The following is an 18,098-nucleotide window of genomic DNA, read 5'->3' as shown; positions in this document are numbered from 1 at the left end:
TCAGGTTATTTCCTATATTGAGACCGCTCAATTGCTCTACATGGTCGTTGGTCGGTGTTCATCTACGCCCAAGACCGAGATCCTCTAAAGATTAAATTGACATTGCAATAGCTTGAACAGAAATATTTAGGATCACATGTGCCTATTTTTTACACGATGATTTTACCTGTGTATAACACACAAACAGCTGTTACTCGTTGTTTATTAAATGCTGTAGTTATAATTATTGCATTGTAATTGTATTACAAGCCCGAAATAGCTCAAAACGTTTGTTTCGTTAGTTCGGTAAACATGAACTCCAGTATTGGCTCAATTGTGTCGGGTCACTGACAAAACATCCATAGGGGCAATACAGCCATGCCAATGGAGACCATCATAAAAAGGATGCACTATCAGAGAGTAGGGAACGATTTAAAAGGTTGTTATATGTACCGTGCATATCTACTAGTCACTAATTCACTTTTACAAATCCTCTATTTAGTACGCAAATAATTCAAATCAACATATATTAGTCGGTAGGAAGAAATTACCATGGAAAATTGGCAAGGTTAGTGTATGAATAAGATCTTACTGGACTTTATTGAAGATTTCCAAGGAATAAAATTCCCCATTACCAACATCGTTCAAGTTTTATATAGGTAAGATTTTCACGTACCTACGAAATGCAACTGCAAGATTAACTTATATGAACTCAATGAATGACAAAAAAATATTAGGCCTTAGGAATTAAAACGCCGGAACTTGATGGTTTCAAGTTTTACTGTTGATTTTTAGGGATTTCGTCGTTGTTTGCCTCAATGCAGGTGCAGTAAATCTTTCAAACGAAGAGGACGTCTACCTTTTATTATGCTGAATAACGTGACAAATATTTGGATTTCGCTGCTGTTTGGGTTAAGTAATACTGCGTAAGAAAAAAATCAAAACACAAGGAACATAGGAAGCAAGCGAAGTAAGTAGAGTATGAAAAACTTGACGGTAAATAGTGTGTGTATAGGGCAGCACAGTTGGGAGAACCTCCGGAAAAGTTAGGTTCCGCTGTCTGCATTGTTGTGACATTGTACATTGATTTGTACTTTTTATTTCTACCAGCCATAGAGACCATTCAAATTCATGTCAAAATGAGTTATCTGAGTTGGGTTAGTCTCGAAGTGAGATTAGTTTCGAGTAAATCTTTAATGTTCGAAATCTTATTGAATAGAGCGCGCGGAGCGTGTCCAAGCTGCCTAAAATGTCTCTATCCGAAGGGCTTTCACCTGTGTAGCTTTCGACGGACTGTGGCCGGCTACCGAAGGTTCCCCTAGATATCTGCGTTTACCGCCCGATAGGATCGCTGGTTTGCTGGTCCGTATAACGGATTACGATACCACCGGCGTCGCAATCTATTCTATGCGGATCTGATATTTATATGACTTGCACAGAACGAACGTGGTTCTTTACAGAATATATTCGTGCGTTGCCGCTTCTCGCAGCTGCCGTCGGAAGCTGCGAGAGCCGCTCTGCGTATTAGGGTAAGAAAATGCGGAGATCGTAGCGCTTAAGTCTGTCTGGCTGGTGTAGGCGCGTCTGGCCTTTGTCTGGTGTCTGCAGCCGCGGCTCTCAGTTCTCGTAACTGTACCCGTTCATAGCAGCTGCTGCTGCCTAGTATGATACGGGAAGGCTATGAGAGGGCGACGTGATCATGCAGAGCGTCGTTACCGCAGAAAGCTTTGGCAGATTGTGTAGTTGGTCTGGCCGGTCTCAAACCGACGTAAGAACCGGTGCAACAGCGGTACCGCTGTAGCTGCCGCAAAATGGCAGTTGGCCACGACGCCAACAGACATTGAGATGAGGCCGAAACCAGATGAACTGGATGTAACGCGGATGTGAGTCTGGCAGATTGAATCTGCATCTCGATGGAATAATGTATAACGGCAACTTCTGCGCCTGAGCAGCAGGAGCAGCATATTTTACGTCCCCGATGAATTGCCTCAGCTGTTACTCCCGACTATAAGAATATAGTTGTAACAATAGCACCGTTACAACAACAAATTATGATAGCCACAATTATCACTGTTAATGAAGCTGTTACTGAGAATGTCGAAAAAGGCCGTTCCGGGTAGACGAAAGCGTTGTCTGCTTCTCTTGTAGCTATCTTTGCCCCCGAATAAGCAACTTATAGACAGGAAAGCCTTGTAATTAATATAATGATATCTTCATTGATAAAAAAAAGAGTACTTGGTAAATGAAAAATATAATCTCCAGAGCTGTGCGTCGTAAGGTGTTTTCGTCGCGTCTTTTAGTCCAACGCCGTAACGCTCAAAACCCACATGAGAATAATAGGATAAAGCCAGTTGTATACTATACTGTACGAATAAGATAATTTTTCTTTTGTTTTAGCATTTGATTGTATGCGGGATTTTAATACATTCTATTTCCCTTTATTTATATTGATCATTGTATCTAAAGCTGAACTCCGACAACGCAAATCCACATCGGTCATATGCCTCGAGAAACCCCCATGGAGAGTGATATCACAGTAGCGGAGTAATGTTTGGCACTTGTATCATTAGACCTACTATCTGAATAGCTGGACAGTTGTTCTCAGATCATTTACTACCGGTTTCGTAAAATCGTGTAGATGATGAGGACAATGTATTATGGAATGCAAATAACACTTCAATATCAGGCTTTGTTTGGGCAGTAACCCTTGTGAAATAGTTTTTCAATTGGTGTACTCTATCTAAGGACCAAATCTTGCAACGTTTAAACGAAATCGATGTTGCACGTAGCTCCTTTGTTTCGAAGGCCACATGATTGTACTGCATTGCTGATTTAACGTTAACATTATACCTATTCCTGCCGGTCAACTTGGTCCCTTTCGGCACGGTGGGACTGGGTATACAAAATGTGTAGGTTGCAGTACAAGCGTCTACAAGTGTCTAGGCGATTTGAGGTGTTCAGGAGTTAGCTCCGCTTAGGATCGTACCTACTTCCTTGTTTTACTAAATTGGTTTTGTTCTCAACACTCGAACATACTGGGAGGGTCAGCGAATTTACTGCTAACCAGAGTCGTATTCTTAGATGCACTTCTTTACGGACAGTGATCTATGCAGGAACTACGTGACGGATGTGGATAATATATGATAAAAATTAATGGATTTCGGTAAGACTGTATACTGTATGTAACATGCGATAATTGGATTATTTAAATCTTTCCTGCTTATGAATAGGGAAGCTATAAAAACGCGGAAGATCTACGCCTCTGAAGGTGTCGTCAAAATTCATATGTGTCTTGTAATTGTCTCTTAATTTACACTGTAAGATATGGCGCAAGCGAATACATCACAGGTGTTCACGTTCCGAAACCTCATTAGGACTCATACGGTTTACACTAGGCTGTGAAGGAAGCTGCTAGGACACGTTGGTCGCTGTTCTTACGATGTTTAAGTAATCACTAGAAAAAGCTATCAGTGGAGTCTTAATAACGTGAGATAAGCCTGGTTGGACTGCTACAGAATTTTTCATAGGGCTTAACTAACCTTAACTAAAAAAAATTACATCAATTAGCAGGACTATCTGGTCCTTGACAATTGTATTTAAAGTAACTGTTTAACCGTTTTTTCTATGGCTTTCTACGATTGCAGGGTGAAAATGCCGGATGCCACTGCTAGTGAAGGTGCTTCAGAGCAAAGGCAAGTTGCCACGCAGGTGGCGAAGTCACCTAAGAGTCATCCTCAAGCAGCTACTCCTACACAGCACCTTAGCAAATCTCCATCCAGAGGTAAGATTTGCACTGTTCTAATTTGGAATTAGAAAATATATATATATATATATATACAAACTGTGAATATATTTTTTACACACCGTTAAGGATTGATGATGCTTAGCAAGCATTAGGCAACGTGTCCGTTGGAATTAAATTAGGCTTATTTGACTTTTTTTAATTTTATACGACTGAAAAACTGACGCAGACAAGATACACAGATTTTTTTTTTATATAATAACGGGTGCACATTATTAAATATTGCTGTAGGAGGGGTTGAATTTTAATAGAACTTTGTATCTACTTCTTTTTGGGTCGAGATATACATTGAGACTTCTGCATTAAATCGTCACTTTGAAGCTTAATAGCGAATATAAGTAAAAAAAAAACAAGTTAGAGACCAACTGCGAAATAGGGGCCTTGTGATTTGTATCCATAACTCTATTAGTTTACTGCTGGAATTTTCATGCCTTTCTTTGGTTAAATTCGTTCAGCCACCTATTTATCATTCCATAAGCAATTGGATTCCAATGAATTACTAAGTACTCAACGTAAACTGGCGCAATCCGTATATACAGATATATACTCAACTAAACTTACGTTTTTCCACTGTTATCTTCGCTTTTAAATACTGTACACTAAATAAAAAAATAAGAGCTAAAAGAGGTTAAAATCAAAATTAAGAACCTATTAAAATATAATTTACTTGTCCACCGGTTTCTGAACTAAGCTTTCAGAATAAATACAATCTCCTCGTTCTCCACCAATCGAAATAACTTTATCTGCGAACAGGCGCCTTTCGCATGGGGATTAAATTCTCTAGTTAAATGAAGAAACTCTGTGATTTACTAAACGTTAGCATGCTAGCAGGCACTAATAAAACTATATCAGTGAGGAGCGCCAGAGAAAAGCGAGAGTCGAGGAAGTATAAGTTGTCCTACTGCTATTTTACACGCAGATCTAGTAGTACTTAATCAATATATGAAGCACGTGCATCTTAAACTCTTTTCAGGACAATCCCCTTCTCCAGAACGTGCGAATAGTCACCGACTAGAAAGTAACCGAACCTCTCCCAGCTCGACATCGGATTCGACACCTTCTACAGGAGTAGCTGATGTGCAAGGAGGCGTTACTCCAGGAGGCCCAGGACCAACAGGAACTTCTTTAGCAAGCATACCAGGAACTGGAAGTGTTCAGAAAATCAACAAGATTCGGCGTGTTTTCACTATTATCAGAAATTTCTGCGTGGATGTGTCCCCGTCAGCTGGTGAAGTCGCTACGAAGTTCATCTGCTCGCTTGTGGTACGAGCTTTTACAACTCATACATCTGTTGTTATGCATGCTAGCAATGAGCCTGCATTCGAGCTAAACATATGACCCCAAATGCGTTCGCTGTACGATTTTTTATTTCCGTTTAAAACAGTAAGCATCTATGTGAAAGATTTACTTAAAGACAGCTTCCTTTTGACCATTAAAAAAAAAAAAAAAAAAAAAAAACTCTTAGTTATGCAACTATCTGTTATCGATAGATATACGTAACAGGCATAAGACTAAAATATACAATGAACCGACGCTCGTATTCATGGCCTGAAATTCGACTTATGATAAGTGTGAAAATGATTTCAGTGTGCGACAATCTCGCTCGAGGAATTCCGATGTCGTGTAGCGGAATTAACTGGTCTTCATCTGAAAGCGTTTGTAGTACCTTTTCTGCGAGCCAATTTACCGGTATTACAGACACAACTGTTAGCCCTTGCAAAAGCAGCTAAACAGTCTTCACTCGAGTACCTCAGCACACACGAGCACTTTCTCATTGATGGAGGCACTTCAGGTGAACCTCTTGAAATCTTTGAGCAGCTGCCACCTCGAAAGAGAATGTATACAGAAATGTAAGTAAACTTTATATTAATAGAGATGTTCTGCTGTATTGAATTATTTTTATATATTAGTTTGCCTCGGCGACGAAAAATGCCACGGAGCTATAACAGTTTGCAAAATTCATAGCAACTTGCCTGTAAGATTCGTTCTCACCGGTAAGCTCTTGTAGCTTCGATCCGTAACAACCACTGGTTAAGTCAAAACCAATGCTAAATCTGGTTTACAAAAACGTTATATCGATTTGTGTTGATCAAAATCTTAAACACATATCAACAAGTCATTAGTTACCTCCTTCTTAAAAGTATCGTTCGAGAGGATCTGCATATTAACGTAGTAGCGCGGTAAACTTAGGCAGACGGCAAATATGCCATTGTGCCTGCTTCACCCTACTTCATCGGCGGTAATTCATAGCCGCATAGTACATTGCAGTCCCGAATTTTAAGCTACAATGCGAAGAACGGAGACATAACGAAGCTAACCAACTTTTATATGTATTTTTCTTCAATGAGACGTGAATCTGCCAAAACTTGTTAAAGATGACCTCCAAGTACTACAAAGAATCTCTATACAGAGATCGTCGGATCCTATTTATGTCTCTAGAAGCGAATAGGCCAACTTGTAGAGAAGGGCAAAGACGTGAGGCTTTTGAAGGTTTAGTTGGAGATCATTCAAGACGTTCCAACTGTGCAGTCGCTTTAGGCGATTGTTCAGTCAAATATCGGCCTCTCCAGGGCCTGCTTCTTCTACGTTACACAGGGTGTCATCGACCGCGTATGTACAGTGATCCATAGGCGTTCAGAAGAAATGAAATATAGATGAGACAGACCAAAAAAAGAAAAGAACTGAACGCCTTATTGGGTAGCTCTCTATTCTGGCAGAAGTAAACCGAAGCCATGTCATTATTCTTTAAAGTAAAGCGTATTCGATCAGCCAAGGACTCGCGTCAGAAATCACAGCATCGGCCATTAACCTTCATAGCAAAAGACTGCAAGGCACAGAACCGTACGGGGAAGCTGTACCAAGTAATACCACTAGACTAACTTTACTCGTTCCAGGCTCACTACGTACTAACGTCAACCTATGCTGTTATGTCAACCATTTATACCTGTTACTTGAATATATATATGTATCCCGTTATTCCGTGTTCCTTTTCAAGCACTTTCAGCGACTGCAATTAGTTGTAGCTCATCTTACAGAGACCTCTATGCGAACTATCTACATACGATACAGATTGTTGACGGATAAGGCAACGTTAGCTTTCCAATGATGGCAGTGTCCGTAACGCAACACACCATGTTAAAAGTGGGGCTTAAAAGAGGGATCCAATTGTCAGGCAGATGTGTTATCCGACTTTGTAAGCGGCGATATTATTTTGTGGAACCTGATATGAACCGTGCTTGTTGGTCTAACTTAAAGCCCCTCTTGTTTTCGAACGCACACCTCACATTATCTGTTTCGATGAAGATTGAAAACCCAGTATTGATCTCCTTCAGGTAGTCGGGCTTCGCAATGAATTTCCTCAGAACGTGTATTACTGGTTACGTAGGTACCTAGAATTGATTTAAATCACGTTTCCGTACAAAGAACAATCTATAAGCGATTGACTACAATGTTTTGTTTTCTCTTTATCCATGTGTCTCATATGTGCAGACAACGAACAACGAACGCGGAGCCAGGTAACAAACGGACGCGCGGAGGGGAACCTGAAGAGGATCCCTTCGATGCTCGTCATTCAGAAGAGGCATTACAGAACGTCAATCAGGTACATAAGCAAATGGTTAGAGATTTCTTAGTAGCGCGGACATTTAACACAGCCTGATATATGCATATAAGAGTAAGAGTCTTCAAAGTAGACATAAAATGTTGGTGTTACATTTTGTGTATTTGGAGATACTAAGATTAAAACGATTGTAGGCTACTTGTCCTATCATTACCCCAGAACCTACTTTCTAATGTAATAAGATATACAGTTCTGAACTGTCCATTCTTTCAAGCCAGATGAATGGTAACCTTCAAGTAAACAATGCTGCCTGCAATGTGAAGAGACGGTAGATTTTCGGATCCCATACAGTTGATATTGATCTTATTTCCGTTACAGATGTTGGATTGCATTTTGGCAATGGTCGATAAAACTAAGAAAACGCTCTCGCTCTTACGAAAACGTCAGGACCCGCTGTGGAACATCCGAATGCCACTTGAGTTGGAACTTAAACGACGTATTATCCCAAACCCTCTGCCTCACTATGACATTGGCCTACTGGACGTCCGTCGCAGAACCGGTAATCAGTTCCTGCTCTTGCCATTGTGACATCAGTTCATCATAGTAGCTACTAGAGTAGCGTTTTGTTGAGCACTTACGTAAAAACTAAGAACGGACAAATGACCATACTCGGGACAACTGTCTGTTTGGGTCATTTTCAGCACTGTTTTATTTATTAATATGATCTTAAATGCAATCGAGTTTATCTAAAGCACCCCTTTTCGTTAGCATTCGCTCTCTGGCCCCGCCGATTGAACTGATTTTTGTCTTCTCCGCTAGAGTCTGCTCTTTATTTATATAATAAAGGCTAAGAAATAATCTTAATGTCTATATTATGATTGCACTAGTGTATTTCCGCTCTGCTCCTTCAATTAGTTTGCAGTTACCACTTTTTTAGTAACTTTTATCTACACCATTTATTTGATTAATATTACATATAAAGCGTCAATAGACATGATTGAGGATGTTAGGCCTCTCATGTAGGCTGGTAATACAACGCTTGGGAAATTTTTTGATGTCACACCAGCTTGCAACTATATTAATCCTTGCATATTTATCAGTATTGTTGTTTAGACGGAAGATGCTAAATAACTGCTATCATGTTTAGAGTTCTGCAACTATTTATCAAACACAGCTAAGTTCAATAGAAATATTTGTCAGGAAACAATTCTGGGCCTTGTTTTTATTTTACATACATGAAACCTTTCCTCCAGGCTGGAAACGGCTCCGTTTACTAATAGGCAACGACGCAATATGCAACGTCACTAATCGAACCACGCAAGTATATGCAGTTTTCAATGGCCTGCCGTTCTAGATCTTAAAACAGTCAGCTCGTTTCTAACCTCACTTGTTGTCATTTATGTGATTCGTTAAATTTAAGGAGGCCAATTAATAGAGGCATGATTTAAGACTACTTAATTCGTCTATAAATTAATACTTTCTGAGTCATCCCTCGATTACACTGCCAAGACAATTCTGCTCGATTTGGCCTTCCAATCAAAAATTATCTTATAAGCGTCGGGTACAGGTCCGACAAAATGCTCTACGTGCAATATCTGAAACGCCTCAATTGACCTCGTTTAGACGTTCTTAGCAGCAGCACACTGTCTCTGATATCTTTAATCTGTATAAAATTTTTCAAAACTCCATAAATTCAGGACGGTAGCTCAAAAAAGCTACCCATTAATTTATTTGGAAAATTGCTCTCTGCCTACTCTTCTACGACTAGAACAAATATTGTATTGCAAATCCTGAATTGTAAGAATCAGTTGCGCAAGCATGGCTTGTCTCATCTGGATTTTTCGCCTGAATCTCGTTTTTTTATATGATAAATTCGTTTTTTAAGTCAATGTAAGAATGATACTAGAGTTATTATCTCATCTTTGTTACTACCTGACTGAGCATTTTTATCCTATTCATTGCCAATTTGGTGCTTTTGGTTGAACTTTGTTCAGAGCCACCACTTCATTATGTATCTAACCATACTGACGAAGAACTTTCATGTGATACAATGGGTTCAAGTACGGTTGCTGTGGCTATCTAAATACCCATATCTCATGATCTAATGTCTCTTCAAAGAAACATTCGGCGATTATCTATAGGATATTTTGTGACAAATCACTTATTGACATCGCGCCTTTGCAAATTGATTTCGTACTCAGGCATGAAGACATATGTTGCAAATTATTTTTTGAGGAAATTTCAGCCAGTTCTTAGTAGCTGCTTCTTGGTCGCTTGCAGCAAGCTGTAGAACAGATGTAGGTGTTTGACATCATACATACAGATGTATGTTTATCATCACAATAACCTTCTGCATTTAATAAAATTAACTGGATGTTATAAGAGGTTTAAGCCATAGTGGTCGTGGTATACACCTGTCACACTCGTTTGCTGGCAAACCCTGAAACTTGTAATTTATTCCAAGTATTTCCATTTAACTGTACTTACCGTAGTTGGTATATGATTGTTCAGCATGTTCAGTTAAAAGGTAACTGGCCACATTGAATTCCACATTATTATCGCCGTTACCTCAAAACTGATGTTTCTTGAGATGTCTCTCCAAAAAACACGTCCAAACGTTACAGCTCAAGAATAGGGAAAGGTTCAACGACTCCCCTAATTAGGTCGTCCGACAAAAATGTAGGCGTATACGAGTTCGTGCTCACTCTGGAACAGAATTTTCTTTTTGGCCATGCTTGGCCTCTTACAGAGAGCACAGTTTTGAATTAGAACAACAAAACTTTTTATCGTCGCCATAATAGCCTGTCAAACATCAGCCTTTGTCAAAACTCCTCGATGTAGACGTGGCGAATACCGAAACTTATGTGCAGCATCCGGTTGAAATTTTTCAGTTTACGATTCCATTGTTCGACTATATTTGCAGATGGCCTTCAAGCTTACGGCCGAAGTGTAGCATGAGTTCTACAATTTAGCCTACGTTTTTAAGGCGATCCGACGAAAAACGTGTGTGCCATAAAAGCAATAGCACCTTGAGTAGCTTCAGACCCGTTTGATCGTCGGTGCAAAACGTCAATCATACAGGTTGCTAACGCACCACGACAACCAGACGTCTTGTCTTGTCCGATCAGCTTTTCAGATCTGATAAATTATCATCTTGTAGGAGATATTTACGACAAGGTCTACGATACCACGCGCGGTGCCCTTTTTCATCTCAGCGTGGGAAAGGGAAATTTCAATACAATGCAATACCCTTCAATAAAGCTTCACAGTGCAAGTACTAATACAAGGTCTTGGAAGCCTAGACAACAAGAAAGCTGTTTACCAAGATAGTCTGCAACGAGAATCCCGGATGCGCCGTCCTTCTGGTATCGTGCCGTAAATGTTTATGTATAAGTACACTTCCAGCTCAGTAAAGAGCTATGATCCTCCAGAAAAAAAAAAAGATGGCCTAATCGATGCGTCAATCCCAGTCATCATGGCGGGAAATAGCGAAAAGGAACGTTTGTTATCAGCTGCTCTCGGACTTGCTGACTATAAGGTTGGTCAGCTACTTAAAAAGCGTGGGTTCCGGAGGAAACGCTCTACAGAAATGGCGTACAGGATCCTGATGGCCGACCTCAAGAGAGCATTAATTTGTGCTATACATAGTATTTGTCGATTTCCCACCCAGACATAAGGTTATGCAATTGCTGGCCGAGGCGGATATTTCAGTAAGTGTACTCAACCTCAACGAACAGGTTTTATGCAGGTTCTAGTCTGGCTTCGCGCTGCAGCCAGAGACTTGGGAATGACCGTAAACCTGAGTAAGACGGAAGCGATGAAATTTTAAATGGGGAGAATGACAGCGGCCACTGATACCTTGTACCTTGCCGGATCCCTTCCTCACTTTGCTAAGTAATCTTCCTACGTAGCAACCCTTTTCCCACTAATGGCTGAAATTTACGAATTACACCGAAAGCTATGGGGAGGCAGTATTGGCGGTACGGCCAATTAACTCGCTTCATTGCTTATCCTTTGCAATTGCTATCAGCTTGTCTGACTTCAAAGTAGCTCCGATCACAGCGTATGGGATACGCGTAATTTGGAAAGATCTTAAAGTAAAGAGCCTCGAACAGTTGAATCGTGTCAGAATCTTTCTCCTCAAAAAAAAGCATTGGGAATTGTAATTGTAACTTGAAATCGCCTGGCGTATCTCCCATCCGACCCGCCATTGCTTTCCAAGGATTTACACCGTTGACTTGACCTCCTAGCAACGGAAGATTTCAAGATCAACGTTAAAAAGTTAGGAGGCAAAATTCACGGTGATTGACGGGGATTTCTTTATTTTTGACCATCACGAAAAACGAGTGCAGACAAAAGAATCGGGTAAACAGGAACATCCTCATTTGCTTTGCCGTACATAGGTTCGACTGCAGACTATGCGGCAGACCATGTTTCTGCAAGCTTGACAACAATACGCTAGATACGGGGGAAACCGTGGTATTTGTACCATCCCTCAAATTAGCTTTATAATTTATTTACACAGTGTGTATCGACACAGTGTTATAGATGCTTCTATATACTCACTCTTATATTGTTATTTTTTAATACAACCAGCAAAATGTAGATAATCGACGGAATTACGCAAATCTTGTCGGTAAATCTCTCCGCTTCTATGTCAAACTGATAAGTTTTTCCGTTGACCGTTTGTTAGATGAAGTTTACTTCTAGTAGCGAATGCGGAAGAAAAACATGTGCAAATGCTGACCTGAACCGAAGACATTAGTGAAACGTGCCATGATTAAGAACGGCCTATATTAACGACGCTGTAACTCATTAAAAAACCTATTACTTATAGTATCCTTTAGACCCTTGCTGACGTTAATATGATGTCGGTGATTTTTATTGATACAGAGGAAGCCGTTCAAGAGGTGCGCCGGCAAGCCATGTTGGAGTTAGAAAAAGCCGTCACCGCTGCCGAGTCTCGAGCAAGTCAGATGATCGCGTTGGAAAGGAGTAAACTGGAAACGCTTATTCTTGAGGCAAAACGACAAGCGCAACAAGAAGTATTAACCCGTCTCAATAAACATCACCACCAATCCCCGGAACCTCCAGGCTCTAATGATGCAATGCTTGTATGTCGTAATCCACTAATTTTGTATGATTTACAGTTACAATCTTATTTGAATACGCGCGCCCACCGTGACGTGTTCGTCTGCTATCAAGCGGATGAAGCTTGTTATTATTAGCATATCGATCTTCTTGCATAGAAAAATATTCGTATTGCATTAGGGTGCGATTCACTCTCATATCATGGACAAATTCGATGCAGTCTGAACAAGTTCAGACTTCATATTATTATGTGTAAAAATTGCTTATTTCTATCTGTTTTTATCTGAATAAAACATTCCGCGTATTAGGAACTTAGGTTTGTGATAATTAATAATTTCCCCAAACTTAGCGACGGTCATAGGGCATAGGGCATACATTCCTATCCGTAGTGTAGTTTAAATGGACCGTACCATGCTATGAGCAGGGGTCTTCAATAAAGCAAATAAAGACTATTAGATCTGTGCAAAAACGTCATGATTATAAAAACCGTTTATTATTACTTGGCTTTAAGTACGACTTTATAACGACTCGAAATCTAACGCAATTTTCGGAGAAATATCACTTTTAACAATCTTTTTTATAAGCTTACATAAACGTCCTTTGGGCTCTTTGGCAAAACTTTTCGTAATTCGACTATCCAACATACAATTCAAATCTTAGCGCTCTAACTAGGTTTGCCCTTAGATAAATATATTATATAGTACCTTTCAACACTTTTACCTTGTGTAACCCCTTTTGTTTTCATAATTATGATGGTTATGGCTTAGAATTGTTGGAATTGCGGCCGAAAGGCGAACGACACGTGCAGTGGGTGTGGCCTCGCGCGCTACTGTGGCGCGTTCTGTCAGCACCGTCATTGGGAATCTCACCATAAGGTGTGCAAAGCGCTACACCTGAGTCGAGCACCTCAGCCTCCGATAGCTAGCAGTGGCACAAACTCTGCCAGTGATATTAACAACCTGGGTAATCTATGCAGTATAAGTGAGATCGGAAACTCATTGGCCTCTCTTCCGAACCTAGCAACCACCGCTTTGCCTTCAGCTCTACCTGCCGTACCAAGCTTGCCGGCAACGCTGCCGACTGACTCTACTTCTGACGCTCTACGGGCACTTAAGGAAGAACGTTCGGAGTAATTGCCAATAATAGGTTAGTGTGGACACCTTTTTTTCGCTTGGACGGTACCTTTCGACAGGATAAGTGCAGTGCATCACGGTCTTGTGGTATGAGGCTATCGCTAATGTAATAGATAATTCGATCGGCTAAGTTGTTTTTCGCTTAGAGCTACATACTAGAAGTGTAGAATATTGGCGGTTGTATTGATGCGATATGACGAGCCAGTAAAAAGGCGTTTAGCATAATTTCAACTTTTTAGTGAACGGATATATAAATGCCAAGAGTTTTGCATTATCGACTTTAAATTAACGAGGCGACTTATAAGTTTGGAATATACTCAGGTACTTTTGAACTGAATAGTCAATCTGTCCTAGGTTAGAGTATATATGGATAGATACATACAAGGATATGGTAAAGACTGCGGCGGAAAGCGCCACATTCACGACGCTAGACCCTTAAAACAGTGTTCCATGGAGCACAGGCCAGCATTACGCGGACCCAGCCGCTGGTATCGATAGCCGACTATAACGGCCAAGGATATAAAACAGTTTGTAGGTTGTACGTCGTAAAATTATCAAAGCCCTATTCACTAGCCGACGGATATATTCTCACTTTTTTCTCTATAAGCTATTCTGTTCCTAGCATGAAATTTCGCTGTGAATTTGAGTCGAAAGATTTCGAAACATGGGTGAGTAAAAACAAAGTGGATATGCGTAAACGACTTGTTTTTGATGTCAAAAATCTGGGGAAGCAACCCAGGGCTGAATATAGCTAAAAGATATAGGCTTATCAAGCAATGATCTTTTTCAAAAGCATATAGATGGATCTGATAATAAAGATTTGTTCGCAGAATTAGAGTCGCCAGCTCGGGGTCGATAGAAACGACTGCAGCTGTTGAACTTCTCGCTGATCTTTACGATGCATCCAGTGCGTCACGAACTTACCAAACTGACTATTATAGATGAAAATAATAGCTTACGTGGTAGACTAATAGTAAAAGAAATCGAAGTCCTTTGTCAGACACAACGCATAGTGTAAATATTCGCTGTCACTCTCTTTACCACCGACGATGTCGTTTTGCCCTCATGCCTCCCTTAGAACTCAATAAACCTGTAATTATCTTATTATGCGCTTGTTAAACTTATGAAATTCGGTTGACGATGGAATATATACTTCTTTTGCCTACTAGCTAGCGGTGGTTTTAGCTAAGATAAGGATCTTCCACTTTGGACTGTTTCGGCAACCATTTAACCTCAGTAAATGGTGAATAAAAGGTACAATATTTTGCAAGCGATGACAATAACAAACTTTTGAAATATTTATTAATGTAAAATGTTTGAAAGATTATTTAATATCATATAATAATGCACAGTAGCTAAATAACTGTAGACTAGAAGTGTACATGCTACACGAATATAGTTAAATGCAAAAAAAACAAAAATGAAAAAGAAAATAAAACTGAAAACATTTATGTTTCTATTGAAAGAATAATTTTCTCTAACTATTCTGTATAATTATATCATATATATCATCATCAGTGACCGCCTACTTCGTGAATTTTATGATATAAGCATAAGTTAACGTTAAGTTTTTGAGCGGTGGTAACTTATTTAGGGAAAGCTTATTATTGCTGGTGTAGGTATGAAAGCGTGCGATGCCTAAACAATTTTGGCCACCTCAGAATATACATACGTTTATAAATTTTCTGTCTATCCTCGGTCTCAGCAAATCTCAGGAAAGCAGTAGCAAGCGAAAGAAAAACAGTTTAGAACTGTTCGGAAAGCAGTGAAACTAGTGAAAACGTTGAAGTTCCTGCGTGTAACAGCAAGTCGCTCGTTATCCGTATGCTAGATCCGGAAATAGAGTGTTAACGTTTTAGAGGTATCAGCGAGTAACAACCGAATATGTCATCAATAAGTAGTTCTTTGGGTCTCTTTTTACAGGTGGCCAGTTCATGCTCTGTTACGGGCAGACGAGAGAATGTAACATCGGGTATTGCCTAGCAGCATAGCAGCATTCTAAGGCCCAAAGTATCCTCTTCAAACGTCCAACGGGAGTGTTACTACTGGGATGCATGAGATAGTTGTGGAAATTGATCTACATATTGGCAAAACTCAACATCAACTGCAGTTTTCGTAATCAAAGACGGAAACGAACCTTCGACGGCCTATTTAAATAACACAACAGCAAGCTAGAAAGAACGAACAGAATCAGACAAAGGTCAAATAGAGATGAGCGAGCACTGCAGGAAAATATAAAATAGATAAAAAACCTTTACTTCGTCCTATACGGAGTCCCTAGATCGGATAATGGCAAATCTTCTCTACGAGCTGTGCTCCATCTCTCCATCTGTCGTCTTTGTTCTGTTTTCATTTCGTATAGGACGCGTATATGCAAGATGAATTCAGGACGAGTTGTATATGTATATATATATATATATATATATATATATATATATATATCTTTACCGGGTCGATTCGTATGGAATCGATAGAAGTGGTGCTTATTTCAAAATGCTTTTTACATCTCTTTCGCGTATATTGTCAATCATTTCTCTGCTAATAATAGAATATGCCCAGTTCTGGCACAATAGTTAAAATTGAAGCTTATTAACTAGTCACATTAATTATAATTCATACAACATTTTCCGCATAACGGTTTACGATACTTTATATAAATTTTTATCAGAAGCTTACAAAACATCAACATTTTTAAGAATTTTCATAAAAGGCATTTTGAAGACATCTATCTATAATAAAGTCCATGTGCATTTGCACCCGCTGCAATAATTGTCCCGAATGGCGCACTTTTTTGTGAGTAGACTTTATAGCATTATATATATATATATATATATATATATATATATATATATATATATATATATAATAGCCTAGGCCTATGAATATTGAGGGTTTTCCGCCGTTCATTTTGGGAACAGCGACAGTGTATTTCAAAAATATTCAGAACGATTTAAAAGAAACCAGTATAGGAAATCACAAGGATCCTGTATATACTATGTTATATGCTGTTGCGGTTTAGGGTCGCCAAGCGCTCCACTTTACACATCGGGGGGTCCAAGTATCCAAAATTGATTCGATGAGGTATTGTCTGTTTGAGTGAGTAGTGTCCTTAAAAGGTAAGCTACACACTGAGTATAAAGCTTTGACAGCTGGAAGCGGCTGACGATCTCAGGCACAATGATCGTGTCACTAAATGAAGAAACTTGGCTTCAATTTGTGTATAAGTATTATAGAGGATCCTATATATTGTACTAAGGACGTCCAATATAGTATGGGAAAACTTTTTAGAGATGTTATATCCCAATATAAATGCCAGAAATTGTATAATATGTCAAAATACAGAAAGTGCAATAATTTCAACAGTATTTTGTGCTTCGTTATTTATGGGTGTGCATACACGTATTCGCTCAATATACTCACAAGTTCTGTTACCACTCAAACGGATTGTGATAAGACTTATTTTTTGTCGATGCACCCTAAAAGTCGTGAAGACCACAGGAAAATAATCATAAACATAGTTTGACGATAACCTTATGACGTATCTGCTGTTAAGGTCAGCTTTACCGCAGAAATGGTGATAATTCGAGATTTTCACACAAATCTTTCTTTATCGTTTGCTTGATAAGCTTTTAAAGCGTGATTTTTATTACCAAAGATGTTCTTTCTCGAATGTTATTCGAATGTTGTTCGACCTATTTTAGCTACTTTGACCTATAGTTGACCATTATTAGCTCGAAATTTGTTCATGACTCAAACTTTTCGATCGTTGTATGCATTAGCTTTTACAGGAAAAATGAAAACAATCAATACTTATAGATTTAGATGAATTTTAGTCCGACAAGCATCATTTTTCAGGTTCTATCTCTTTGCTATTATTACTATTCATATACTGAAATAGTACTGGAAACAAGTTGTTACCAGGTAGTCGCATCACAAGCTGTTTTTTTCTCTATGATAATTTTCCTTTGTGTTAGACATGAGAATAGGTTATATGTTCGTGAGACCGAGAAAAAAACGCTCGAAAAACATGAACATTATTTAGTGCTTTTCTAACTCAAAAAGTGTCTTTTCAAAAAGTCGAAGCTCCTGTTCATATATATATGAACCTTCGTATGCTTGTTTCACCCCGTCGGTTCTATTCATTTGCCAGGCCTTCAAATGTGTGTGGTAAGGTTTGTATTGCCATGCTGTCGGACAAATATATTTCTATATTTCCCAAAAAAGCGCCTATCCATAGTGTACATCCTTGGAATACTGATAGTGGTCTCTTTGTTACGATCGTCTGAGAGTTGATTCTCAATGATGATGCAGTGATGATCTTTGTTCCGTATTTTTTTTTCTGTGTCGCACCCGCGCTAATAACTATTCTATTTATCAAAGACTCCTTACAAACAATGAACTAAGCAGCCCCTCTAACACTCTGCCAAATGAAGCAAATCGGAAATTGTTGGTCATTAATGCTATTTAGTCGCGCGAAAAGCTCTTACGGTTCTCGTTGTACGTAGCATTGCCGTTAAGAATAATTTCAGTGATC

At 39.3% G+C, this 18,098-nt stretch overlaps 1 protein-coding gene across 2 annotated transcripts in view; it reads left to right on the top strand.

Moving 5' to 3' along the window:
- The window catches only part of LOC111245611 (protein CBFA2T2-like), a 30,651-nt gene extending 13,722 nt beyond the window's left edge, over nucleotides 1-16,929 (top strand). For both annotated transcript variants that reach the window (XM_022794203.2, XM_022794202.2), the window contains 8 exons: nucleotides 3,624-3,760; nucleotides 4,755-5,044; nucleotides 5,369-5,631; nucleotides 7,271-7,382; nucleotides 7,719-7,899; nucleotides 12,234-12,454; nucleotides 13,199-13,577; nucleotides 15,488-16,929. In XM_022794203.2, coding sequence (XP_022649938.1) covers nucleotides 3,631-3,760; nucleotides 4,755-5,044; nucleotides 5,369-5,631; nucleotides 7,271-7,382; nucleotides 7,719-7,899; nucleotides 12,234-12,454; nucleotides 13,199-13,564 — 1,563 coding nt within the window. In that variant the 5' untranslated portion in view covers nucleotides 3,624-3,630 and the 3' untranslated portion in view covers nucleotides 13,565-13,577; nucleotides 15,488-16,929. The remainder of the gene's footprint in view (nucleotides 1-3,623; nucleotides 3,761-4,754; nucleotides 5,045-5,368; nucleotides 5,632-7,270; nucleotides 7,383-7,718; nucleotides 7,900-12,233; nucleotides 12,455-13,198; nucleotides 13,578-15,487) is intronic.
- The last annotated feature ends 1,169 nt before the right edge of the window (nucleotides 16,930-18,098 follow it).

This window comes from Varroa destructor, unplaced genomic scaffold (genome assembly GCF_002443255.2).
Source record: "Varroa destructor unplaced genomic scaffold, Vdes_3.0 BEIS01000002.1, whole genome shotgun sequence".
Classification (NCBI taxonomy): domain Eukaryota; kingdom Metazoa; phylum Arthropoda; class Arachnida; order Mesostigmata; family Varroidae; genus Varroa; species Varroa destructor.
The sequence above is the reverse complement of the archived record's forward strand: the minus strand, read 5'-3'. Positions and strand labels throughout refer to the sequence as shown.